The following is a 27,013-nucleotide window of genomic DNA, read 5'->3' on the forward strand; positions in this document are numbered from 1 at the left end:
CTGCATATCAAATTTAAACATTGTTATATTAAAGAACTGATCACTGCAGTTAGTTCTGTACATTTCACTCAACTATCCTAGAAACAGAGGTAATTCCCATTCTTATGGTGCTTCTCATTCCAATCTAAATTAGAGGTGGATACTTAACTAATTAAGTGCATACTTTATAACATCATCTTGAAGAAAAAATTAATCATTTAATGTAACTCTTTTAATATTTTTGTGAAACTTGGAACTTGCACTGGGAATACAGAGTGCAATATTTCACAGACTACCTAAAACTCAAAGTAAGCACATTTTCTCCTGAAGAATTTTGTTTCAAACAGTACGTAAATACTTAGTAAAATTTAAATGTGGTGAATTGTTGCTGATTGCCTGAGGAGCAGACCCTGATTGAAGCATTTAGAAGCATATTTTATCAAGTTGATTTTAATCAAAGTTATAAAGCTTGATAAAAGAACTCTGGTCATATAAATCCTCATGGCAGCTCCTAGAGCAACAGGACATCAAAGAGTCCAATGATAGTCACTAAGGGCGAGATAAATTTAGAATCAGAAATAATCTATACAAACTCATGTAAGATTGGCTCAGTTTTAAGGTCACTGCTGTGCGGTATTACCATTTTTGAAACCAATATTTTATTTTTCAAAATATTGCAGGAGATTCTTAATCATGGATTGCCTGTACTATGTAAAAAAAAGGCGTTTATAAGAATTTAAACCTAAAAGATGTTGTGAGATTTGTATGCAGTCTGCACAAATGCATGGTCAATTACAATAGCTTCAAACAGCTCTGTTAATATAAATGTTTTGATTAAATAAAAATACACTATACCCATTATTGTACAAGTAATACTGATTCATTTAAACTTCAGTCTGCAGGGAGTTTAAAATACCCATGGCTCTCAATACAAATTATTCATGCATGGCATTTTTCAGCTTGTTTTTGTTGCTTATATTGTTGGCTCATCAACATCATTCTAATGGGCATAGATGACCTGATTTTCTTTACAAACCATTAACACTTCAAGAGTTTATACATCTGAAGAAGCTATTGTTCTCTGGCTTGAAATATTTTAAGCATATAGAGTTAGCATATGCCCAGTTCATACTTTAGATTTACATACAGGAAACCTGTCAGACAATAGTAAAATTGTTCTTTTTAAAGATAAAATTATACACAATCACAGAGTAAATCCCCAAACTATTATCGGTGTTATGTGAACCATCTTTGAATAAAGCACTAATGAATTTTAGTTCATTTATACAAAGTATCATTAATCAGTAATTTTTGATTTCGAATATAAATACAAAATTCATCATAAAAATATGCTGTTCATTTGTTCTTGATGATGCATCCAAAATGTTACCTTTGCTTATCTTTATGCTGGCTAACTTGTGCAGCATTTTCAGGATCATCTATTTTTATTTTAATGAATTCTGTCAGCTTATTAGTACAACATAAATAGAAACAAAGGAGGAAACTGTAAAATTGAAGCATTACTTGACTGAAAGATAGTGGATGTGGCCATGCATAGTGGTGATGGGTGAATAGACCTGGTGTGAGTTGGAATTTTGAAGGCAGAATTTTGGATCAGCTCAAGTTTAGAGGGAACAATGAAAGTTACTTACCTGAAATGTTAATTCTGCTTTTCTATCTACCATACATTACCTGGTGAGTTTTTTTTTTGCTTTTCCTCTCTTCATTTCAGATTCTCAGATTTCCCAGAACCTTGATTTTGTATGTCGTGAAGTTGTGCAGAAGTCATTTTAAACCTTTAAATGATACTATTTCATAAAACAAACTCTAAAATGGGGCCCTCTGCTGGACAATAGGCTTATCGCACCCTGGACTGCAACTTGTGGAATTGAGAATTATGTCAAAATAAAAAAATCATAGGAAAAAAAAAGAAATGCTGCAGGATACAGGCAATTGTAACTGCTAACTGATAATCCTTGATTTGCTACCTGAATTTTCAACACAAAGACACATCTATACTTCAAACAATACTTTAAAGGAATAGGAAGCTGATCATGGTATGTTATTTTTCTTATAACTGGGTGTCTGTGAATATTGTATGCTCTTTTGTAACAGAACTAAAGCCTTTGATTGACTCCAATAGTTCTTCATCATCGGGATACTGAAAGAGAAATATGAAAAATAGGTTAAGTAACCATTATTCATTTGCAACAGCCACAAATAGGTGTACAGAATTAAACTCAGACTTAGTTAAAGTGTGTGATCTGATACATTGAATTCAATCAGATAATGAAACCACGCCTTCCTATCTTTTCATAGACACTGATGGATCACTGTGTATTTAATTATGTTTGTGGAAACAGTGTAAGAGGTCACAGGCAGAGAGGTCACAATGGGAGTAGGATGGAGAATTATAGTGGCAGGCAACTGGTAGGTTAGGGTCACACTTGCAGACTGAACAGAAATATTGTGCAAAGTGCTCACCCAACCTGTGTTTGGTTTCACCAATATGGAAGGGACCACATTGTGAGGACCTAATTCGGTATACTAAGTTCGAAAAAGTAGAAGGGAATTTCCAGCGTTTCCATTTTTTTTCTTTTTTATATCTAATGAATCACTTCATGAATAATAACTACAGTGAACTCCAGATTGATCAAATAGGATTAAGCCAATGATTTTAAAGTAACTCATTTCTTTTACACAAAATATGTAAGATAAAGAAACTCATTCATTTCAGCATTACATGGTGGACTTTAATAAACCATAAGTCCCATTTCCACCAATTCTGAATCCCTTTTCCATTGCCCAATTTCACCTCCCGAATGTCTTGTAAATATATAATTTCCATAAATATTTATGATTCAATTACCATTCCACTGTCACGCCCCTGTGCAAAGGATTCCCAAACTGAGCCTTCCATCAGGGATTTCTTGTCGTGGGTATCAATGAGCTGACTGACACTGCGATGCAGGGAAGTCTGGGAACAGGCGTCACTCAGCTGACTCTGGCTTGGCACATGTATCACTGACATGCTGCAATTACTAATGTGAGATCTATGTTCTGCAATTTTTGTGTCCTTAAGCCCCTGTAAGTCAAAACATTAATGTCCATTAATGACTGTCATTAGTGATTAGTAAATAGAAGTTTGTACTGTATAACATGCATCAGTGCTGAGCCTGTAAGTGTGCATGCTGAACAAAGATTTTATTTCACAGCCACAAACTCTTCGCCAGATTTATGGCACATCATTATTATTTAACGAGGAGCACACGAGATCAGATCAGTGCATTCTTACACAACATTATTATCTATTAATTATAGATAAATATTGACAGCTAATTGAGAGGAGGCTATTAATCTTCAAATTACTATTTTTCTAGAACAAAAATCAGGCAGGTTCTTCCGTGAAATCTAAATCAGGGACAATTCCAGGTAACACACTGACTCAGTATGATAATCATTTGCACAACGCTGGTGTACCATGAGTTTCTCAGCAATTGAGTGTTGGCATGCTAAATAGAAGGCTTCAAGTCCAGATACTTGAGCACAGAATGTGGCCAGGTATTGAGAGAATGCTGCACCAATGGAGATGTAGTTTTTCACTAATTTAAGATTCTATGTAGTACAGATGGGTGCAAGAATTAGCAAAACATAATTTTGTATATTTAAATGAGATCTCCCCTCATTTTTCTAAAACTTTGATAGTACAGGCTTAGTTGACCCCATCACTCCTCTTACAACAACCCCACCATACTAGGAATCAGCTTAGTAAACCTTTATTACATTCCCTCTATGCCAAGCACATCCTTTCTTAGGTAAAGAGACCCAAACTGCACATGGTGCGGCCGCAGTGAGGCTCTATATACAGTAATTGCAGCAAGAGATGCTTGCTCCTGTATTCAAAGTTTCTTGCAATAAAGTCCAACAAATCACTTGTCGTCTTATGTTTGCTTTCAGTGATGGGTGTACAAGGACACCCAGACACCTTTGTACATCAAGATTTAAAAAGTACTGCATGTTTCTGTTTTTCTTACAGTTCCCTTATCCAAATCATTGATAAATATTGTGAATAGCTGCAGGGCAAGCATTGACCCTGCAGTACCCTCTAGTCATCCTGAAAATGAACCATTTATTCCTCTTTTCTGTTTCCTGTCTGTCAATCGGTTGTCAATTCACATTACTATTTTACCTCTGACCATGTGCTTTAATTTTGTGCACCAAATTCTATTGTGGGACCTTATCAAAGGTCTTCTGAAAATCAAAATACACCACATTAATTGGTTCTCCCTTAACTACTCTACCAGTAACATCCTCAAAGAAACTCCAGTCATTTTGCTAAACATGATTTTCCTTTCATAAATCTACTTTCATTGTCTAGTTCCATTATTGTAGACTCCAGCATTTCTCTGTGACTTGACCTGCTGAGTTCCTCCAGCACTTTGTGTGTGTGTTGCTCTAGATTCCAGCATCTGCAGAATCTCTTGCGTGTTCCTGTGACTAATGCTAGGCTAACTGGTCTGTTGTTCCCTGCTTTCACTCTCCTTCCTTTTGTTTTTACAAAGTAGGGTTACATTTGCCATCCTCCAGTTTGTAAGAACCATTCCATAACCTACAGAATTTTGGAAGGTGATAACAAATACATCCATCTCTTTAGTTACCTCTTTTAGTACTTTGGGCTGCAGATTATCGGGCCCTGGGGATTTAACGGCTTTCAGTCCCATTAATTTATCCAGCTCTATTTTTGCCTTAACACCAATTTCCTTTAATTCCTCCTTTTCATTAAACTCTTGTTTCCCTGGCATTTCTCTGAAGCTATGTGTGTCCTCTTCCAGGAGGACAGAACCAATGTGTTTAATTGCTCTGCCATTTCTTTGTTCCCCATTATAAATTCTCCTATTCCTGACTATAAGGGACTTGTATTTGCCCTTGTTAATCTTTGTTTTTTTTTTACATACTTGTAGAAGCTCAGACATTCCATCCATATGTTCCTTGCAAGTTTATTCTCAAACTCTATTAATGCCCTCTAAATTGTTCATTTTTACTGAATTCTAAACTACTCATATTCCTTAAGCTTGCTACTTTTTTTTAACGGACACTTTATATGGCTCCTCTCCAGATTTAATACTTCCTTAACTTCTTTTGTTAGCCATAGTTTGATTGCTTTTCTTTTGTCTTTTTTGTACCAGAAAGGAATGTACAGTATAACAGTTCCAGTATTCTCTCCTTAAATGTTAACCATTGTCATATCTTTCACTGAAGCTCCCCAGTCCATCACAACCAACTCAATCCTGACAACACTATAGTTTCCTTTGTTTAGATTTAGGATCCTAGTTTCAGATTGAACTACAGACCATCCCTGGGTTACGAACGCCTGACTAATGGACACCCCTGCATATGAATATGGTTTACATGGATTTTAGTAAGGCATTTGATAAGGTTCCTCATGGTAGGCTTCTTCAGAAGGTCAGAGGCCGAGGGATCCAAGGTAGCATGGCTGTGTGGATTAGGAATTGGCTTGCATGTAGAAAGCAGAGGGTTGTGGTGGAAGGAGTACCCTCGGATTGGAAGGCAGTGACTAGTGGTGTCCCGCAGGGATCGGTTCTGGGACCTCTACTTTTTGTGATATTTATAGATGACTTAGATGAGGGGGTGGAGGGCTGGGTTAGTAAGTTTGCGGACGACACTAAGATAGGCGGTGTTTGTGGATAGTGTGGAGGGATGTCGGAGCTTACAGAGGGATATTGATAGGATGCAGAGCTGGGCTGACAAGTGGCAGATGGAGTTCAATCCGGAGAAGTGTGAGGTGGTACACTTTGGAAGGACAAACTCCAGGGCAGAGTACAGGGTAAACGGCAAGGTACTGGCAGTTGTGGAGGAGCAGAGGGATCTGGGGGTTCCTATTCACAGTTCGTTGAAAGTTGCCTCACAGGTGGAAAGAGCAGTTAAGAAGGCCAATGGGATGTTGGCTTTCATAAGTCGTGGGATTGAGTTTAAGAGCCGCGAGGTTATGATGCAGCTTTACAAAACTCCTAGTTAGGCCACATTTAGAGTACTGTGTTCAGTTCTGGTCGCCTCATTATAGGAAGGATGTGGAGGCATTGGAGAGGGTGCAGAGGAGATTTACCAGGATGCTGCCTGGATTGGAGGGTATTGAATATGAGGAGAGGCTTAAGGTGCTAGGGCTTTATTCACTGGAAAGGAGGAGGATGAGAGGAGACATGATAGAGGTATATAAAATATTGAGAGGAATAGATAGAGTAGACAGTCAGCGCCTCCTTCCCAGGGCAGCAATGCTCAAGACGAGAGGTCATGGCTTTAAGGTTATGGGTGGGAGGTTCAGGGGAGATGTCAGAGGGAGGTTTTTCACCAAAGAGTGGTTGGTGCATGGCATGCACTGCCTGGGGTGGTGGTGGAGGCAGATACATTGGACAGGTTCAAGAGCTTGTTGGATAGGCATATGGAGGAACGTGAGATAGAGGGATATGCGGGAGGAAGGGGTTAGGTAGTGTGAGGGTGGTCTGATGGACGGCACGACACGGTGGGCCGAAGGGCCTGTTTTGTGCTGTATGGTTCTATGGTTCTATGAACAAGTTCCTATAATATTATTAAATTCAAAAGTTTTATGTACATACGTTCATTCCTACGAACAGCAGAACTAGCTTCCTTTCTCTCTCTCCAATATTAGCGATTGTTCTCTCTTATCAGTTTTATGTGCTTTTGGTTATATTCATTACAATACTGTGGACTTATGGTTACCGTATCGAATGATTTGTGTGTATTTTACAACTCATGAATAAAATCGACTTATGGAGGTCTGTAAAAACAGAACTCGTTCATTACCTGGGGATGGCCAGTAATTCACTTTTCACCTTACAGAAGAATTGTCTCATGTTATCTTCCCAATGTTAACTGACCCTCTTCTCATTGCACAGTACCAGATCTAAGGTTGTCTGTTCCTGATGGCTCCTTAACATAGTAGGCTAAACAAAATCCCTCTTCATCTTGATTTGTCTGCAGTCTTGGACTCAGCTGACTACACCATCTCTTCTGCCACTGATGTCTAGCTGGGTAACACTCCACTTGTTTGGCTCCATTTTTATCTCTCCAGTTGTAACCAGAGAATTACTGTCATTGCTTCCCTTCCTCTTTCCTGATTGTCTGGTGTCCTCAATGGTCAGTCCTTGGCCCTTTCACTTTACATGCTGTACCTCAGCAACAATGTCTGATAAACAGCAATGGTTTCCACATTTTCACTGTCAAATTCTGGACCACATTTCCCAGCCACTGATATTCCATAGTAACAGCTAAATCTATCGCTGCCTAGGTTTGTCTGCTGTTGAAACCCTTGCTACTACATTAAGGTGTCAGCAAGTGGGATTCAGCATCTGGAGTGGGATTGCACCCATGACATTACAACTCAGGTAAAATTGTTACCGTTCAGCCAAGGCTGTTATCTCAATATTAATATAGATCTGAGGAACATCAGTTAAGGTGAGATATCTTTATTAGTCACGTGTATATCGAAACACACAGTGAAATGCATCTTTTGCGTAAAGTGTTCTGGGGGCAGCCCGCAAGTGTCGTCGTGCTTCCGGCGCCAACATAAAATGCCCACAACTTCCTAACCCGCATGTCTTTGGAATGTGGGAGGAAACCGGAGCACCCGGAGGAAACCCACGCAGACACAAGGAGAACGTACAAACTCCTTACAGACAGTGGCTGGAATTGAACCCAGGTCATTGGCGTTGTAATAGCGTCATGCTAACCGCAGCACTACCGTACCTGCCCTACTACACTGCATTACAAATATAAGAAATCATTGACTTCAAGTAGCACTCATGCTCCAATACTTGAACGTCATAAGTGCCATGTATCATTATAATAATTACAATGAACTATCACAATTATTATATCAGTGTGATTTAAAAGAGCACTGACTTCATTAATAACTGCTATTCAAAAATAATTTTTGCTGTTTATTGTATGGGAAATCTACTTTGATGTACTCTGGTACCCCACTTAGTTCTTCCCTGCAGAGTACTGATTTGTTACATTGCTCTTGGTCCTCCAGTCCAAACAGTCACAGGTATGTAGCCCCTCCCCTGACATTTGCTCAATGTGCCAGGAATCGGATGTGAACCCCTGCCCTTCTCACTACTGCCCCCTGCTGTGCCGGGAAACTGGGTTCCAGGAACCCGTTGCAGATGCTTGCCTTCTGCTGACAATCCTGCAGCAAGGAATCACTCACAGCATGGTGCATTGGGTGAGCCGGGGTGCGCAGTGCAGCTGCTATGTGCAAGGATGCAGAGGACAGGGCTGCACCCTGCTGGAATGGTGAGTGAGGGCCATTGCTAGGGATGAGCAATGGTCTCTCTGACTTCTCTGTGGTTACAAATTCAGTGGTGGTCACTGGTCACTGGGGACCTCCACGGTACTAGATTACTGCAGGCTGGGGAGAGCTGTGCACCCAGACAAAGAGTTGGGGAGAGAGCAGAGACTGCTGCTGGAAGACTATCGACTCAGTGATGGACGCACACACTCTGGTCTGCCCAAAATTTATTGGTCTTCCATTATCATTCTATAAGGGAATGCTGCTCCCTCGGTGCACCAACCAACTTTGGCCCGTCTCATCATTCACCCTCTCCTCTTTACACTGGCTATCTCCCCTCTCCACTCTTAGCCCTGGTGCAGGGTTTCAACCTGAAACGTTGACAAGTCTTTATTTCTCCCCCCCCCAGATGCTGTCTCTTGTGTGTACAAATGTATAGACCTGACAACATGATGTTGGGCAACACCCTGAATCTAAAGAAAGCCATGCACTGTTTTTGTATTTCTTGTATATATTTTTTATGAATGAAGATTATTTTAAAAATAAAAACAAATCATTCTGGTCAAAGTGCAGCCCTGAGCTCCACATATCAGCACAGAGGGGTAATTTGTTCCAGTTTGCTCAACACCAGCCCTCACAGGCAGTCTCTCCACACTCAACCCGTGGGGTGATTCATTGCCATAAGAATGCCTGTTCCCAGGTTCCCAGCCCAGTAGTGTGCGATAATGGGGAAGGCAGGTGTTTGTGCCAGAGTTCGTGTGTGTGTGTGTGTGTGTGTGTGTGTGTGTGTGTGTGTGTGTGTGTGTGTGTGTGTGTGTGTGTGTGTCTTGTGTGTATATCTCACTCTCTTACTAATGTTGTAATGACCCCTTTTAGCACTATTTCCATTACCGCTCTCTTTCCTGGGAACACAGCCTGAGCATTAAGCAAGGTACCAGTGTAATTCATTATGGCATCCTCTGGTTTTAAAGTTCAGCTAACACTTTTCATTATAGCAGTTACATTTAACAATACTTTTGAAATTCTCAATTCTTCATGCATTACATGCAAGAAAAAAAAGTCATGCAAGTAGTTAAGCATTGTGGCTGCATGCCTGGTTCTATTTAATGGTCTCACCATAGGGTATAAAGTCACATGCACTCAAACGTACCTCAAAACACATTGTATAACTCTTTAATATGACAGAACTTGAAGCATCGGAGGGTGCTGCAACAGCATCAAACTGAAAAGAAAAGAAGACTTCAACAGTTACATTTAACATAGTTCATTTAATCTCAAGATGGTGCAGTTAGTAAATGTGGGCCTTGATAACATGATCCTTCCATTAATTGAAAAACTTGAATTCTTAACATGAATATTTACCTTCTCTTAGGCAGTCCCTCGTGATCAAAGGTGACTTGTTTCCAATCCAGTTCTGTGGGTTTCAAGGTGGCCAGAGACCAAGGTGGGATCCATATACTCAGACACAGGTAAGGCAGGGGGTACTTGAAGGGGCAGGCAGTTAAGTTGTTTGGGAGATACTTTAGGCATCTTCGCTGGGCTTCTGTATGCTCCCATTGCATGGACATGAGTTCCTGGGGATGTTACATTTTACCATGGAGGATTTAAGGACATCCTTAAATCTTTTCCTTTGTCCATCTGGTAATCTCTTGCTATAACAGAGCTTGGAATAGTGTGCCTGTTTCGGGAGTCTAGTGCTGGGCACACTAATGACATGCCCTGCCGAAATTAGGGCTTCAATGTTAGGCACAATATTCCGGGAGAGAAGGCTAATATTTGTTCAGTTATCCTGCCAGTTCGCTTGGACAATTTTCATAGAGCAATGTTGCTGGAACCTCTCCAGTGCTTTGAAGCCCCCTGCCAATAGTAGTTTATGTCTCAGAGGCAAATGGGGGGGGGGGGTGGGGAGGGGTACAGATCATTGCTGCCCAATGGCTATGAGCTTTGTGCTGGTTTTGAGGATTTGATTTTTAAATGTTCTTCTTACACAGCCAAAGCACTGAAGATGACAGTGAATATTCACTTGCAGGGAGACAAGTTAATTTGATGCAACCACATAATCTTAAAGGGATTTCAGCGAATCTCATGCCCGAACAGTGCACATAAGCGCTGGTAACACTTGCAATTTGGTAAATTTTATATATTGGTTAAATGTGTTGTTTATAGGGATGGAATGGAAAATCAAAACAATTTTTCTCTCTCCCTTGCATTGTTGTAAAATTCTACTCAACACAAAAGTGCCAAACTAATGCACCATTAGCAAAGTTGCAAGTTTTAAAAATGTTGTAAAGAGTCTACTCCAACACAAAAGTACAACACTAATGCATCAATGCAAAATTGCTAGTGTTAGAAATGCAATTTAATTTCTCACATTCTGTGCTCGTCTCCTATATTACTTTCTCAAAATGCTTGAGAGCTTTACCCTCTCTGAGGATGCTTATTTCATTGGCGGGACAGAAAGAGAGTGTGAGTATGTGTGAGAGTGTGTGTGTCTTGGCCAGAAAACATCACAGAATAAATTGAGGGGAAAAAAAAGAAAGTTGGTTGAACTTAAAGTATTAACAGAGATCAAATAAAAATTCAACATAGTGAGAATGTTTTAGTTCTAGTGTGTAATGACATAATCACATTGTGTTACATTTTGCCAATGAAAGTTGTGATATTTTCAAGGAAGTAAATGCAATTATACAGTGGATTCAACTATTAACCACAATTAAATCTTCATCTGTTTTGATCCAATATTTTAGTTACAACAGGTAAATTGTACTTCCTGGGATTTCTTTGGAATTCAATAAAAATGTGTAGAAAAAATATACACATAAGGTAGACAGCCCCCCAAAAATTAAGGAAACTTGTAAAGAAGGCAAATCATAGACTATTGATAAATTCAAGGTAAATGTTTTTGATATTTATGGGAAGAAGACAATATGTTACTTCATATTTTTGCCTAAACTGCTGCTGAAACTTTAACAGAAATGCACCAGAAATCATATTTATGAGTATAAACAGGGTTTCATAAGTGCATTTTGTCTGATGTTATAACAGTGCAGAAGGAGGATCTCTGAGTAAATTTATTTCCATTATTGTAGAAGAAGATATTTTTTTAATAATCAATTTGCTTGTTTGCTTGTTACAGTGAGTGAGGATTTGCTCGTTTGGAACAGCACATACTCGTCACAGCCACTGGATGTTACTAAAAGTTAAATTGCAGAACCAGCACACCCTGGTGGTCAAAAGGGTAAAAGCAGTGACTTAGAAAATGAACGCAATAATGGAGGCTTTATGTTTGATGACAAGTCTCTGCTGAGTAACCTGATCCTGGCTGAGGTAGCCTTAGCTTGCTTCATTTGGTGTAACTGGCCCAAGGCTCTTCAGAGAGAAAATAATCAGTTCCTGTTCTTACCTTTAATATAACTTATTAATCTATCAAAAAGAAAACTGCATGAACATCTTATCCTCATGGCGATCATGAACTTGCCCTAAGAGATAATCCCTTTGTCCTATCCATCCCTCTCTGCAATTTAAAACCAACTTGTTTTCTGTTTTATTCCAGTTCTATCAAAAGATCTCCAACCTGAAAAGTTAACCTTTTTTAGTTCCACAGATGCTGCCTCACCAATTGAGTGTTTCCAACTTTTCCATTTTTATTTTAAAAAATGGGATGTAAATTCACTATTAGTTGTTTAGTATTTCCACCCAAAATGAATTTATACCATTTGATAATGACCCATTAATTCACTTGGGCACATTGGCTACAGTCAATACAATCTACTAATTTTCTTCTTTGACAGTTCTTTGGCGTTGATGATGATTTGCTTTCACTACAGTTCTAAGGTAACTGGTGAGTCCTGTGTGGGATTGGCAGAAGCTGCCATGGAGAGCCTGACCAGAGATGAGTGGCTTGATTGGGATTCATTCTGCTGCCTGGGCTTCTTTTGCAGAGACATGAAGTGATTGGTGCCTTCCTGCATTCTTGTCTGGTACAGTGAGTGGACTTGGGCCAAGGGTTTCTCTGGGTCAGTGAGGATGTTACATTTTTTCACGGAGGTCTTGATAAAATGTAGCATGAGGATGTGAAGGATTTTGTAAAGCACATTGACTGTGTCTTGCACAATTTACGAGATACAAGCAGCAATTGACTGAAGTTCCTTTAACAGAACCTCCTTCCTCTGCAGCTACCAACAACAGGAATGACAAAAGCAGTAATGTTATAGAAATACTTCAAGTCATACGCTATCCTGGCTTAGACAAATATTCTCGCTCCATCATCATCATTCTGTCAATATTCCTGGAATTGCTTACCTAACATCATTGCAAGATTGATGACTGCAGTGTTTCAAGAGAAGGCTCACATGCAACTTCTCAAAGTAACTCGGCATGGGTAACTATTATGATTTTGCTAGCGTATTTCTGAACCTTATCTCTTATTATTTCTAAATGATTATAACAGAAGACTGCCAACTAACTTACCATGAAGGATTCATTAGGCAGATTAGTCCTCTTCTGTAATGGAATTAAAGGTGGCCTCTCTCGTTTGTATGGTTGTTTATTTATTGCCCTCTGTAGTAGGATGGATAAGAACATAGCCACGCACATCAACCCAAGAATTGCCATTAGTATAATGAACCACAGTTCATTGTAGAATGGAGTGTTTGATCGTAGCACTCCTGTCTTATCATCAACAGTGGGCAGTATAGGACCTTTAAAACAAGAAGACATGACTTTAACTCCAAATCATACGGAAAACATTATCAGTCAATTCTAGTTAGACTATTTAAGAAAAATATGCATGGATATGTTAGAGATTGTTCTGTATATTTGCATTTTCTAAGCCATCTTATTGAGTTAACTGATAACTTGGAAATTTAGTATTTGTACTATTCAGAACAAGATTATTTACAAGGCTTCATATCTAGATCTCTCCATTATATGAGGTGATATCATAGCTGCCACTTTGATTAAGATGCAATAGAACTGTCTCCCTATGACTCCTATGTTTACCCTTCTACAATGGGGATTTTAGATGTATAATTACCAAAATATTAACAGCTGTTGACTTGACAGGCTTTTCAATAATCCATCTGTCACTGACATCAGAGTGATTATTTTTAACATTACCTCTTCTATCCAAACATTCCATTTCAAGGAAATATTGGTTTGAATCCTTCCTTAGCTTTTTCCTATACAGATTGGCTAAGTGAGATCAAAGCCATTTGAAACTTTTTATCATTAGTCATACTTTGTGTGTAAGATCTTGTGTAAACTCCATGGATGCTCATGTGTACTTAAGTTGATCCAAAATAGAGTTGTTTCTGAAATGGCTTTCATTGAAAGGACAACTGTAAATTGGCTTCTACACAATTTGACATATAAACCAGACTTTACAATGTTGTAGTGTTTTTGGCACAAAACAGATTGAAAACCAAACTTAAAATAGGGTTTCACTCCACGAAATTATTCCAAGTGAAACTGGTATTATTAGATTTATTCATATCAGATCATGATAATAATTGACAGTAGTTATTTTATATATGTATATTTATTAGTATGCAACATTTAACATAAACATTACTTTAAATGATTTTTTTAAGATCTAAAGAAACAGGAACATTTAAAAAAAATCGTGTGTGTGTGTGTGTGTGTGTGTCTGTGTGTCTGTCTGTATTAAACAAATACAAATACACACTCACCTACATCTGTAGCTGTATTTAATTTGATGATCGGGGTACTAACACTTCCCATTTCTGTCATGCATAAAACTTGGAATAGAAAAGCTTCAATAAATAATAATAAATAATTACAATTTCATTTAATCTCAAGGTTTCTTAAATTTTAATGCTTTTTAAATTTTATTTACAGCGTGGAAACAGGCCCTTTCAGCCCAATGAGTCTGCGCCGCCCATTTTAAACCCAAATTAACCTACCCATACGTCTTTGCAATGTGGGAGGAAACCGGAGCACCCAGAGGAAACCCACGCAGACACGGGAGGACATACAAACTCCTTACAGACAGCGGCGGGAATCGAACCCCGATCGCTGGCGCTGTAATAGCGTTGCGCTAACCGCTACGCTACCGTACTGTTTCACATACATTTTTACCCAAACAACAAAAAATAGCCTTTCTGTGTTGCAAACATTGCTATTAATAGATAGAAAGCTATAAGTAAACACAGAAACCCCCACTGTTTGTGCATGAACATCAAATTCTACACGATAAAATTTAACATTCTCTGACAGTCAAAAATACTCAAGATCAGGAATTGAGTATATAATCATGGTAAGACAATAAGACAAATTGATATAAGCACTTCATTAGAGTCTGCATGAAGCACCTTAAGTTAGACCATTACGCATGCAAGATAATTATGCTGTGAAAATTAGATAAGATACAGTAAGATACCTTTATTAGTCACATGTGCATCGAAACACACAGTGAAATGCATCTTTTTGCGTAGCATTCTGGAGGCATCCCGCAAGTGTCGCCACGCTTCCGGCGCCAACATAGCATGCCCACAACTCCCTAACCCGTATGTCTTTGGAATATGGGAGGAAACCAGAGCACCTGGAGGAAACCCACGCAGACACGGGGAGAACATACAAACTCCTTACAGACAGTGGCTGGAATTGAACCCGGGTCGTTAGCACTGTAATAGCATTATGCTAACCACTACACTACCGTGCCTGCCATTTTGGAGCTTAATAACAAGGACACCAATCAAATGATTGTGTTGGATGGGATTGGGAGTCTTATGTGTTGTTCTGGTTATGCTCATCCAGAGTTGAGTATTCCACTGTCATCATATATAGGCACAGGCAAGCCTTGGAATGGAACACTATTTGCTTACCTTTTAATAAGCATTATTAATGGTGGAAAGCCTCTGAGGATCAGGAGTTGAGCTATTGTTGCAGAATACCTAATCTCCATTCAGTCCAGTGTCCGTCAATCACTGTACTGGTTTCCGGGATGGAGGACACTGGGGTGGGATAGGGTTTGTCCTATGAGGAAAGATTAAGCAGACTTGGCCTATATACCCAACAGTTGAGAAGAATGAGAGGTGATACCCACCACAATTCATATGGTGCAGCAGTGTAACAGTGACAGTGTAAAAGCAATTGATTATTCAGCAACACTCTTGTCTATGTCAGAAGGTTATGGATTCATCCCATTCCAATGCATAACTGCATAACATAGGCTACTGAGTGAGTGCTGCAACCGAAGAGGCAGACAAGCTTCATTTTTATCTCATTCTAAACAACGAAGAATAATGGAGTTCTTCCTGGTGTTTGGGCCAATATTTATTTCTTCATCAACGTGATTAAAACAAGATATCTGACCGTTATTACATTGCTGTTTACTGAAACTTGTGTGCACAAATTGGAAGCTTTTTAAAATTCTTTCATGAGATGTGGATGTCACTTCCCTTTGTGAAGGCAGTGATGATCTGTCTTATTGAAACACTGCAGTCTGTGTGACAAAGGTACTCCCATAGTGCTGGTAGGTGGGAAGTTCCAGGATTTTGACTGAGTGATAATACATGTTCAAATTTGGAAGATGTGTAGTTTGAAGGATTACTTGGTTGTGGTGGCATCCTCATTTTGCCCTTGAACTCATCCTTTTAGGTAGTAGATTTTGGACGTTTTTGAAGAGGCCTTGGTGAGTCGGCACAGCACACCTTGCAGATAGTACCGAGTGCACTAGCGGTTATGGCAGATTGTTGGGTGCTTGTGACCGCATGGCATCATGCTTGGTACAGCATGGCTGGAGCTACACTCATTAGAAAAGTGAAAGGTATTCCATTACATTTGTGACCTGTGCTTTGTACATGGTGGAAAGGCTTTAGGAAATTAGGTGTTGGCTTTTCTATATTGCTGGACTGACTGCACTTGAAAGTTACAGATTGGCTGTAAAGCATTTGGAGTGTCTAGATATCTTGAAACGGGGTACATGGATGTACATCTTTCTTTTATGTATCGTGGAGGGAAGATGACTGTATACTCTCTTATGTGGACTTCCGTGGCCAGACACTATCGGCCAAAGTTGGGATATGTATTCAGGTTCTCTTGTAGGTTGGGCATTGAATCATCAGGAAACAGGCCCACTAGTTTTCTAATGAAAGAGGGAAGATAACTGATGAAGCAGATGAAGATGGTTGAATCCCATTCTCTGATTGTCATCTGTTGTGTCCGTGTCCTGATGAAGGTGATGCTATAAGCCTGGAGCTGAACACTGCTGGTGGACTACAACCTGGGTAGTTGTTAGTTGGAGAACAGCTCTCACTAAGTGAGACCGTCAATGACACCATTACCAAGGACTTTTGTAGTTCAAGAAGATGGCCAACTACTAGCTTCCTTCCATCAGTTCACTGATAATTGGCTGGATGCCAATTAGGCAGTAAATCATCGGGTGACATTTAAATGGATTAACACATTAGAAGTGATGAGGAGGAGGACAGAATTCCCTAGAATAAACATGCAAGAATGCTTAAAAGTCATAGCGAGAATTGCAAACCTAGGGAAAAGCACAGCAGCAGTAACTAAACAACAATTAAAAAAAAACCTCTTTCAGTGCAAAAACATAAGGTGGCAAACAGAGAAGTGAAAGAACAAAAGCATTCCTCTTCACTCTCCTCCCATTCCCACAGCATTCCCGAGGACTGCTGTAGGGACACACTAGCCACCCTCCTATTCCTCTTATTCCCTCACGACCTACCTTAGTGCCATTACCGATGAGGCCGCCAGGCCAAATTAGGGCTGCAGTAACTGGAGAACTTCTGTGTAAACTCAGAAACCTTTTAATAATATATAAAGTTAAATGTTTTACAGCTTTATGTTACCAGATAGGATCTCTTGAGTGATAACCATGAGGTTGCATTAACCAATTGAATTGTGATGGGGTAGTCAGAATAGCTTTTTGAACTAACTTTTTACAGATGTTCTTGAAATATGAAATCTGTTGCCGAAGCCACTATATGTCTGAAAATTGTTCTCTGGTAGCTTACGCTCTCTGAGCTATCCGTTCAGTGGGAATGTTTGACTCCAGTCCAGATAATTAGTTGTTAAGTTGCTGGTTACACTGAATAGTGTTCTGAAATAGGACACTGGGGAGAAAATGACATCACATGCTGAAAACTGAAAATAAATGTATTCATGCTTCATGAGTAGCCAAACCTGAGACAATCATATTCGACAAATTCAATTGTTTCTCTAAATTTTCCCTCTCCATTTGAATAAAATAAGGTTGTAAAGGTTGACATAAATACAGCTGAGTCTTTTTACAGCTATTGTGGATGTATGGAATAGAGTGGTATGCCTTCTATATAAGAAATATGTGTTAAAGCTATTTGTGATGCAATTCACATGTGTTTACCACAAATATAGAGCCTTAATTTATGGTATTTCCAGTCCAATGCACCTGAAATTGGCCAAACCATTGCAAAAAGACTGTGGAATTTTAATGCAAGTTAGAAATTAACTCATTTTACAACATGCATATAGAGGAGTTGAGGTCAAGAATTCAAAACCTGTAATGTATCTAAGTTGCCCCATGAACAAGCATATTGCACGTTGGATTTAACTGCAAATATGATGACAATAAAATAAAATAAGCTGCTATAATAAAAACATGACTTCTCACCAAATTCTGAAGGAGAATGTTCTTAAATACATACAAAAGCATCTATAATGCATATTGCAAAGATTAATGAAATATCATTAAGAATTTAAGGTATTGTATTGTGCTTTGGCATAGTCATATGAAATATAGGAGTGTCAAGTATTATACATAAAATTTGCAATCCACTCTATCATATAACATAGTTGGCACTCTCTCCAAGTGGTGCTCAGTGTCTTTATCTCCATACCCATACCATGCATTACTCAGGCATGCTGTTCAGTCTTGAGCTGCCAACATTGTGCCTATTACCGAATTGTTGACTTCTTCTTGGACCACTGCCAATCCTGTATCAGACTCTTCACTGCTAGAACTCTTCTGAGTGCTTTTGGGAGCTCTACAGTTGGGTTAGCTACAAATAGCTGGCTATGGCAAGAGTCTTGAGGAATCGGCTTATAAAATTCTCCAAACTCTCTGGAAGGAAAAATGTCAGCCTCCTCTCTCAGGCCAAGATTCCCAGCACTAGGGCTCCATTTACTTTCAGTCAGCTATGTTGGGCAGGCCATGTCATTTGTCTACGTGACACCAGACTCCTAAACCGGACACTCTATTCTGAGCTCTGTCATGGGCGGAGATTACCAGATGGACAGAAACACAGATTCGAGGATATGATCTAAGCTTCCTCAAAGAAGTGCAATATCCTCACTGACTCTGGGCAATCTCTTGCCCAGAACCACAGAACCACTCAAAGTGGAGATTGGGTTGATATTGAGAACTTCTATGCCATGCAAAGGAAGAGAATAAGTCTGTATCCTCGCTCTGTTGAAAATGACAGAGATGCAAACTTGAGGAACCATCATTTAAGGAAAAGATGACTTCTGCACACCAGCATTTTGTGGAAGGCATTGAACTGCCTTCCAGGGAACTACCTGAAATGACCAAATACTACATTAAAGCCCATATTTACACTCCAGTTAGGGTACTAACACTCCATGCTTCCACCTTAATCTGTAAGTATACCATTCAGCCATTGGTGGGGATAAACAAAATGGCTTTATAAAGTTTAGATCATGCGTCAGGTAATTTTAACAATTAGATCATTTCTCAGCAGCTCTCAACACCAGGAATATTCCACATGGATCAAAAGATCATTGTTTTGAGGATAATGCTCATCATGTCGGAATACATTTGATCATACTTGGAGTAACCTCAAGTTTTACCTAGTTTAACCTCGTGTAAGTGGTATTAGGTGTTAAAGTACCAGAGGAACAGACTCCTGCAAGTTTTTTATCACTGCAATGAAACTAGAATGCTTAGAAAAATCCATCCTACAATATTTTTCAATGAATTATCTTTTGTAATTTATTAATTTTATTGGATGTTGGTGTCATTAGCAAGGTCAGTATTTTTGTCCATCTCTAATTGCCCTTGATGTAGCAGTGAGCTACCTGCTATTGGGTAAGGAGTTGCAGGATTTAGACCTAGTGACAATGAAAGCATGGCACTATAGTTGCAAGTCAGAGTGGTGTTTGATGTGGAAGAAAACTTCAGGCCCTTGGTCCTTTCAATGAGATCATGGCGGATCTGATTGTAACTTCTACTCTTCATTCCCATCTACCCACAGTAGTCTTTCACCCCTTTGCTTTTCAAATCTCTCTCTCTCTCTCTCTCTCTCTCTCTATCCACCACCCTTGAGGAAGAGAGTTCTCTCATGAATTGTTAAGAGAAAGTAAGCACCTAATTTCTCTGTTAAATAGGCAATCCCACATATTTAAACAGTGGATCCTAATTCCAGATACCCCTGTAAAGGAAATATCCTCTCCACATCCACCTTGCCAAAACCATTCAGGATCCTAAGTTTCAATCATCCTTTCTCACTTGATTAACCTCAGATAGAAATAAACCTGGCCTGACCAATCTTTCTCATAAAACAACCCACCCAATTCAGGCATTAGTCAAGTAAACCTTCTTTGAAGTGTTTCCAATGCATTAAGCAGATATTGTTTCTTTTGTTTTTCCTGCTAAAATGAACAACTTTATATTTTTCCTCATTACCCTTTATTTGCCAGATCTTTGCCTGCTCTTCAACTATCTGTATTCCTTTGTAATCGTCTTATGTCCTTTTCAGAACTTATTTTCATAACTATCTTTACATCAGCAGCAAATTTGGAAAACATATCTTCCTGGTCTCTATCCAAGTCAATCATATAAATTGTAAAAAGTTGAGGTCCCAGCAATGATCCCTGTGGCACATCACTTGTTACACCTTATCAAACGGAGAAAGACACATTTATGCCTGCCCTCTGCTTCCTCTTAACCAATCTTTTATCCGTGCCAATATGCTGCCTGCTACACAATGAAATTTTATTTTCCACAATAAACATCAATGCATCAGCTTATCAAATGCCTTCTGGAAATCTAAGTACAGTGTAGTATATCCAGCAATTCCCCTTTATCATAAGGATTTACATTAAACAGTTCCCTAAATCTAAAGAACTTTGGAACATTAAAATCAACACTTCAACGTTCTCACAAGATACTCATTTTAAGTCCCTAGAATGAAGTCCACCAGTATGTCAGCTTACAGTTATAACGCATTGCTCATTACTTGGTGATTGTAATTTTCCTGAGTTCCTCCCTGCCCTTCCAATTATTAGTTTTGCAGTTGATGCAAAAATGAAATGGTGTTGGAGGGAATGAAGCTTTGGTGTAAAGGGTGGGGTGCTACTCCAGTAGACTGCTGTGTCCTGGATGATTTTGGAATTCTTCAATGTTGCTGAAGTTGCACTCATCTAGGCAAGATGGGATTTTGTTACACTCCTAACTATATTCTTGTAGGTAGTGCAAAAGCTTGTAATTTTAGATATAATTTATCATGTTTGTAAAGGACAAACCCTACATGTCTCATGAACCCCAGTATCTAAGGTAGTTCTGATTTGCCAATCCAATCAATTAATCCATTTTATGCACGAGCTATTTTATCTGAAAACCGTACATATGTCCTGCTAGTGTTTTCAAGAGATTGAAATTTAAAAAAGAAAGCAAAATCTAATGTGACATCAGTATCCTTTTGTTAGATTAAACCAGTCATTCATGTAGACAGCTCTCAGAGAGTATAACACTCTGCAGATGGTTTGATAGAGAGAAGGCTTTGAATGCTAGTTGGAGCAATGGATTTTGATATTTTTCGGTCTATTGGGATAAAAACATCTGAGTCAACAAAAATTAAACCGGTGACCTCATACTTAATGGAAAGCATAGGTAATCCTCAATTAAACCCAATCCACATCAAAGTCAGCAAATCATTACATTCAATAATCATTTACAATCTCCCATATTTTATGATAAAACCCTAATATTTGAGCATCAACAATATAAAATAATAAGTGTAACATCTCTCAACATAGATTATTTATAGGTTGCCTGATTTGTGCATCGTTATCACATCAAAAGGAGGATCAAGTGTAACAGAACATTATTATTCCACTTGACGAGTTGAATTATACTCACTCTCATCCTTTGTGGTAATAGTAATCCATTTGCTGGCTGTGCTGCCCACTGAATTGTAGGTTATTACTTAAAGGTCATAACTTGTGTAAGGCTTTAGGTCTGTTAAGTTGAAACTCTAGCCTTTTCCAGCACACATAACTTCAATGGATTTAGCTTTATAAGGCCGTGCTGCCACCTACATTGGCTGAGGATAGGCAGTGAGCCTTTGGAGCTCATTGCTATAAAAACAAAGTTCTATGACTGAAATGAAAGTTAATTATTTAAAGCTATCTGTGAAGTTAGAATAATCCAAATTATGCAATTCTGTCAACATCACGTAAAAAAAATCAGAAATTATTTTCTTAGTGTTAATAAATTAATAGTAAAATGAAATGATATTTTTTTGTCCTCTACTTTAATGGATGCACTGATGCATATAAACATATTGATATCTTTGTTAAAATATTAAACAGAGAAATGCCATTCCAATGGATCAATGTTTTCCATGCAGGTATCACAAATGTATTGTCTAGTCTAAAACTATTGAAGTTTGTGATCAGACTTCCTCAGATAAGATGTTCCTTTTTGTACTTGGACGTTAGCAATTTTACATTATCTTGAAGAAGTTTGGATGTCAAAGAGGGGAAATCAGAAATAAGTGTTTTTCTCAGAGTGCTGCATCTTGGCAATCCCTCATACAGAAGTAAAACAGTGGAATATCTACAGTTACACATGAAATAATAAATATTTTACTCAAATTGTGGGTTAACTTATTCAGTGTTGGCACATGAGAAAATATACCATACTTTCAGATTGTATTTCATACAATTTTTGTGTTCTAAATATCTTAAAACAGTTCTTATCTTTGAATGTTACCATTAGGTGACAGTGGAGAGTCCCACTGTAAATTAGCACTCATTGATTTTATGTTGTGAGCCAGTAGAAGAGGTTGATTGGCAGGAGCTGATGGATTAGGAACAAACATTGCCTTAGGTCCTTTGTTATAAAGCAAGTGCATGTCTCTATATTAATAGAATAATTAGTAAAGGGATCCAATGCATAAATCATTTTCTGTGCTAATGTTTCTTCAAAGAACTGTAAGTGAAGTAAAGAAAATGATTTGTTTATAGGTTTTCATACCAGGGTACATTTCATTCTTTACAAAGTACATTAAAATAACTGACTAAACTAATAATTAACTTATTTCAATAATGTAACTTAGATGATCTTGTTCAATATATCTGGTATAGAGTCATAGAGTTATACAACATGGAAGCAGGCCCTTCAGCTCAACTCATCCATGCCGACCAAGATGCCTACCTGAGCTCGTCCCAGTTCCCTTCATTTAGCCCACATCCCTCTAAACCTTTCCTATCCACGTACCTGTCCAAATGTCTTTTATATGTTGTAATTGTACATGCGTCTACCACTTCCTCTGGCAGCTCGTTCCATAGACCCAGCACCCACTGTGTGAAAATGTTGCCCTCAGGTCCCCTTTAAATCTTTCCCCTCTCACCATAAATCTATGCCCTCTAGTTTTAGACTCCCCTATCCTGGAAAAAGACCGTGACCATTCACTTTATCTATGTCCCTCATGATTTTGTATATTTCTATAAGGTCACCCACCACCCCCGCTCCCCCCGCACCCCCCCAGCCTCCTATGGTCAGGGAAAAAAAGCCCAGCCTATCCAGTCTCTCAAACCCTCCAGTCCTCATAACATCCTTATCTTTTCTGCATCCTTTCTAGATTAATAACGTCCTTCCTATATATGTGTAGAATGTTGAGTGATATCATGGTTGATCATTGTTTTCTTTCAGAACAATTCATGGAGGCATGCTTATGGCTTTGGGAACCACTGGGTTGAAACTGGAATTAGTAGTGGTCAAAAATGCTGTGAGTAACATATATGCACACTTATGGCATATATTACATGCAAACACAATATTAGTGAGGACCTTATACACACAATGAAGAACTTCTCAAATGAGGCTCACTCCTTGATGCATGTCCTTAACTCCATTCCACAGCAGTCTATCCAGTCCACTTTTGCTGCTCCCACAGCCCAACAAGATGATAAAAAGCCATATGTCAGCAGATGAGACCTTTGGTGCAAATAGTATCCCTGCTGGCGTTCTAAAGCGTAGTAGAGATAAATGTCTGGGACAAATTCACAACTTCATCTCTTCTCCTTGGAAAGATTGCAGCATGCCAAGGGCCCCCAGAGAGAACATTTCATGACTACATTCAAGTAGGGAGACAAAACCGATTGCACAGAGGGATCTCTCAATCATTTGTCACAGAGAAAGACGTTTCAAGGGTGCAGCGGTTAGCGTAATGCTATTACAGCGCTAGCGACTCAGGTTCAGTTCCCGCCACTGTCTGTAAGGAGTTTGTATGTCCTCCCCGTGTCTGCGTGGGTTTCCTCCGGGTGATCCAGTTTCCTCCCACATTCCAAAGACATACGGGTTAGGACGTTTTGGGCATGCTATGTTGGCGCCGGAAGTGTGGCGACACTTGTGGGCTGCCCCCAGAACATTCTACGCAAAGATGCATTTCACTGTGAGTTTCGATGTACAGGTGACTAATAAAGAAATCTTACCTTATCCTCGATTGCCTTTCTCCAGTGGCTGAAGAGCACCTTCTTGGGTGGCGGTATAGATTTCATTCATCAAAAGGAAGAATAGTCATGATCTCTGCAATTTAACAATTCACCTCCCACAAGCTTCCTGACAGAGTGGAGTTAATCTACAGGATGAATGAGAAACTGTTCAACCTTGTCGCCTTCACTTGAGAATCAAGATCAGTTTTATCTCAGTCATCGAGTTGCAGTGCACACTCATTATTTGCATCTATGCACATTCAGAGGCTGAGCTCCAGCTCTTGGTATTGGTATTGGTTTATTATTGTCACTTGTACCGAGGTACAGTGAAAAGCTTGTCTTACAAACTGATCGTACAGGTCAATTCATTACACATTGAGTTAGTACAGAGTGCATTGATGTAGTACAGGTAAAAACAATAACAGTACAGAGTAAAGTGTCACAGCTACAGAGAAAGTGCAGTGCAATAAGGTGCAAGGTCACAACAAGGTAGATCGTGAGGTCATAGTCCATCTCATTGTCTTATCACAGTGGGGTAGAAGCTGTCCTTAAGTCTGGTGGTACGTGCCCTCAGGCTCCTGTATCTTTTACCCGATGGAAGAGGAGAGAAGAGAGAATGTCCCGGGTGGGTGGGGTCTTTAATTATGCTGACTGCTACACCAAGACAATGAGAGGTAAAGACAGAGTCCAAGGAGGGGAGGCTGGTGTCCATGATGTGCTGGGCTGTGTCCACAACTCTCTGCAGCTTCTTGCGGTCCTGGGCAGAGCAGTTGCCGTACCAAGCCGTGATACGTCCAGATAGGATGCTTTCTATGGTGCATCGGTAAAAGTTGGTGAGAGTCAAAGGGGACAAACCAAAATTCTTTAGCCTCCTGAGGAAGTACCAGCTCTTTTGTTTTGTTGATATTGAGGGAAAGGTTGTTGTCATGACACCATTCCACTAAGCTCTCTATCTCCTTCCTGTACTCCAACACATTGCTGTTTGAGATACGGCCTACAATGGTGGTATCATCTGCAAACTTGTAGATGGAGTTAGAGCAGAATGTGGCCACAGTGTCATGAGTGTATAGGGAGTAGAGTAGAGGGCTGAGGACGCAGCCTTGTGGGGCACCAGTGTTGAGAATAAGTGTGCCGGAGGTATTGCTGCCTATCCTCACTGATTGCGGTCTGTTGGTTAGAAAGTCAAGGATCCAGTTACAGAGGGAGGTGTTGAGTCCTAGGTCTTGGAGTTTGGTGACATGCTTGCTTGGAATTATTGTATTGAAGGCAGAGCTGTAGTCAATAAACAATAGTCTAACGTAAGTGTCTTTACTGTCTAGATGCTCCAGAGCTGAGTGTAGGGCCAGGGAGATGGCATCCGCTGTAGACCTGTTTCGGCGATAGGCGAATTGCAATGGGTCCAGGTTGTCTGGGAGGCTGGAGTTGATGCGTGCCATGACCAACCTCTCAAAGCACTTCATGATAGTGGATGTCAGAGCCACTGGTCGGTAGTCATTGAGGCATGTTACCTTGCTTTTCTTTGTTACCGGCATGATAGTGGTCTTCTTAAAACAGGAGGGAACCTGAGATTGAAGCAGGGAGAGGTTGAATATGTCCTCAAATACTTCTGCCAGCTGATCAGAACAAGATCTGAGCACATGGCCCGGGACACCATCTGGGCCAGATGCTTTCCCCGTGTTCACTCTCCGGAAGACTGATCTTACGTCCTCCACTGTGATCACAGGTTCAGCTGTGTTTGTGGCTGTCAGGGCGGATGGTGAAAATCCACTTCCCTTTTGTTCAAAATGCGCATAGAATGTGTTAAGTTCATCAGGAAGGGATGCGCTGTTGTTAGCTATGCAGCCCGACTTCGTCTTGTAGCCTGTTATGGCATGTAAGCCCTGCCATAACTGGCGGCTGGTCAGGGACTCTATTTTGAGTCAGTATTGCCTCTTGGCATCCCTGATAGCTTTTCAAAGGTCATACCTTGATTTCTTGCACAGCTCAGGATCACCAGATTTGTGTGCAGCAGTCCTCTCCTTCAGTAGGGAGTAGATCTCCTGGTTCATCCATGGTTTCCTGTTTGGGAAGACCCGTATTGTCTTCTTTGGTACACAGTCCTCCACACACTTGCTGATAAAGTCTGTGATGGTGGTGGCATACTCATCAAGGCTGGCAGCTGAGTCTTTGAACATGGACCGGTCCACTGTCTCAAAGCAGTCACGTAGGAGCTCATCTGCTTCCTCAGACCAGCACTGCACGACTCTCTGTACCGGATTCTCCCGTTTCAGTTTCTGTTTGTATGCAGGGAGAAGGAGCACAGCCTGGTGGTCTGATTTCCCAAAGTGAGGATGAGGGATGGCTCGGAAGGCACCTTGGATGGTTGTATAGCAGTGGTCAAGGGTGTTGGTGCCCCTGGTGGAGCAGGAGATGTGCTGATAGTATTTTGGTAACACACTTTTGAGGTTGGTCTGATTGAAGTCCCCTGCGATGATGAAGAGGGCCTCAGGGTATCCTGTCTCAAGGTTGTTGACCACGGAGTATAGCTCATTGAGTGCAGGCTTCATGTCCGTCTGTGGTGGGATGTAGACAGCTGAAGCGAACTCCCTTGGCAGATAGAATGGTCGATACTTCACAGTTAGATATTCCAGACTGGGTGAGCAGGAGCTTGCCAGGACCGTCACGTCTGAGCACCACAAGTTATTGATTAAGAAGGAGACCCCTCCACCTTTAACTTTTCCTGAGGACTCTGTATGGTCCATTTGATGAATTGAGAACCCCTCAGGTTGAATAGCAGAGTGGATGAGGCAGGTGTGAGCCATGTTTCAGTGAGACATAGTACACAACAGTCCCTCAGTTCTCTTTAGTAGGTCAGTCTTGCCCTTAGTTCATCAACTTTGTTCTCAATGGACTGGACGTTAGCTTGTAGTATGCTGGGGAGGGGGGTCTTGTAACCACGTTGTTTCAGCCTCGCCTGCAGCCCAGCCCTCTTGCCATGTTTCCGAGATACATGGCGGTGACTCTTCG

General features: G+C 40.0%; 1 protein-coding gene across 1 annotated transcript in view; it reads right to left on the reverse strand.

The window, feature by feature from the left end:
- Positions 1-2,050: 2,050 nt before the first annotated feature.
- Positions 2,051-27,013, reverse strand: part of ush2a (Usher syndrome 2A (autosomal recessive, mild)) — a 630,034-nt gene continuing 605,071 nt past the window's right edge. The window contains 9 exon segments of the mRNA XM_052011249.1: positions 2,051-2,140; positions 2,849-3,064; positions 9,459-9,530; positions 12,779-13,008; positions 13,999-14,082; positions 17,230-17,406; positions 21,429-21,527; positions 22,284-22,412; positions 22,415-22,502. Coding sequence (XP_051867209.1) covers positions 2,051-2,140; positions 2,849-3,064; positions 9,459-9,530; positions 12,779-13,008; positions 13,999-14,082; positions 17,230-17,406; positions 21,429-21,527; positions 22,284-22,412; positions 22,415-22,502 — 1,185 coding nt within the window.

Source organism: Pristis pectinata, chromosome 3, assembly GCF_009764475.1.
Source record: "Pristis pectinata isolate sPriPec2 chromosome 3, sPriPec2.1.pri, whole genome shotgun sequence".
In the NCBI taxonomy this organism is placed as follows: domain Eukaryota; kingdom Metazoa; phylum Chordata; class Chondrichthyes; order Rhinopristiformes; family Pristidae; genus Pristis; species Pristis pectinata.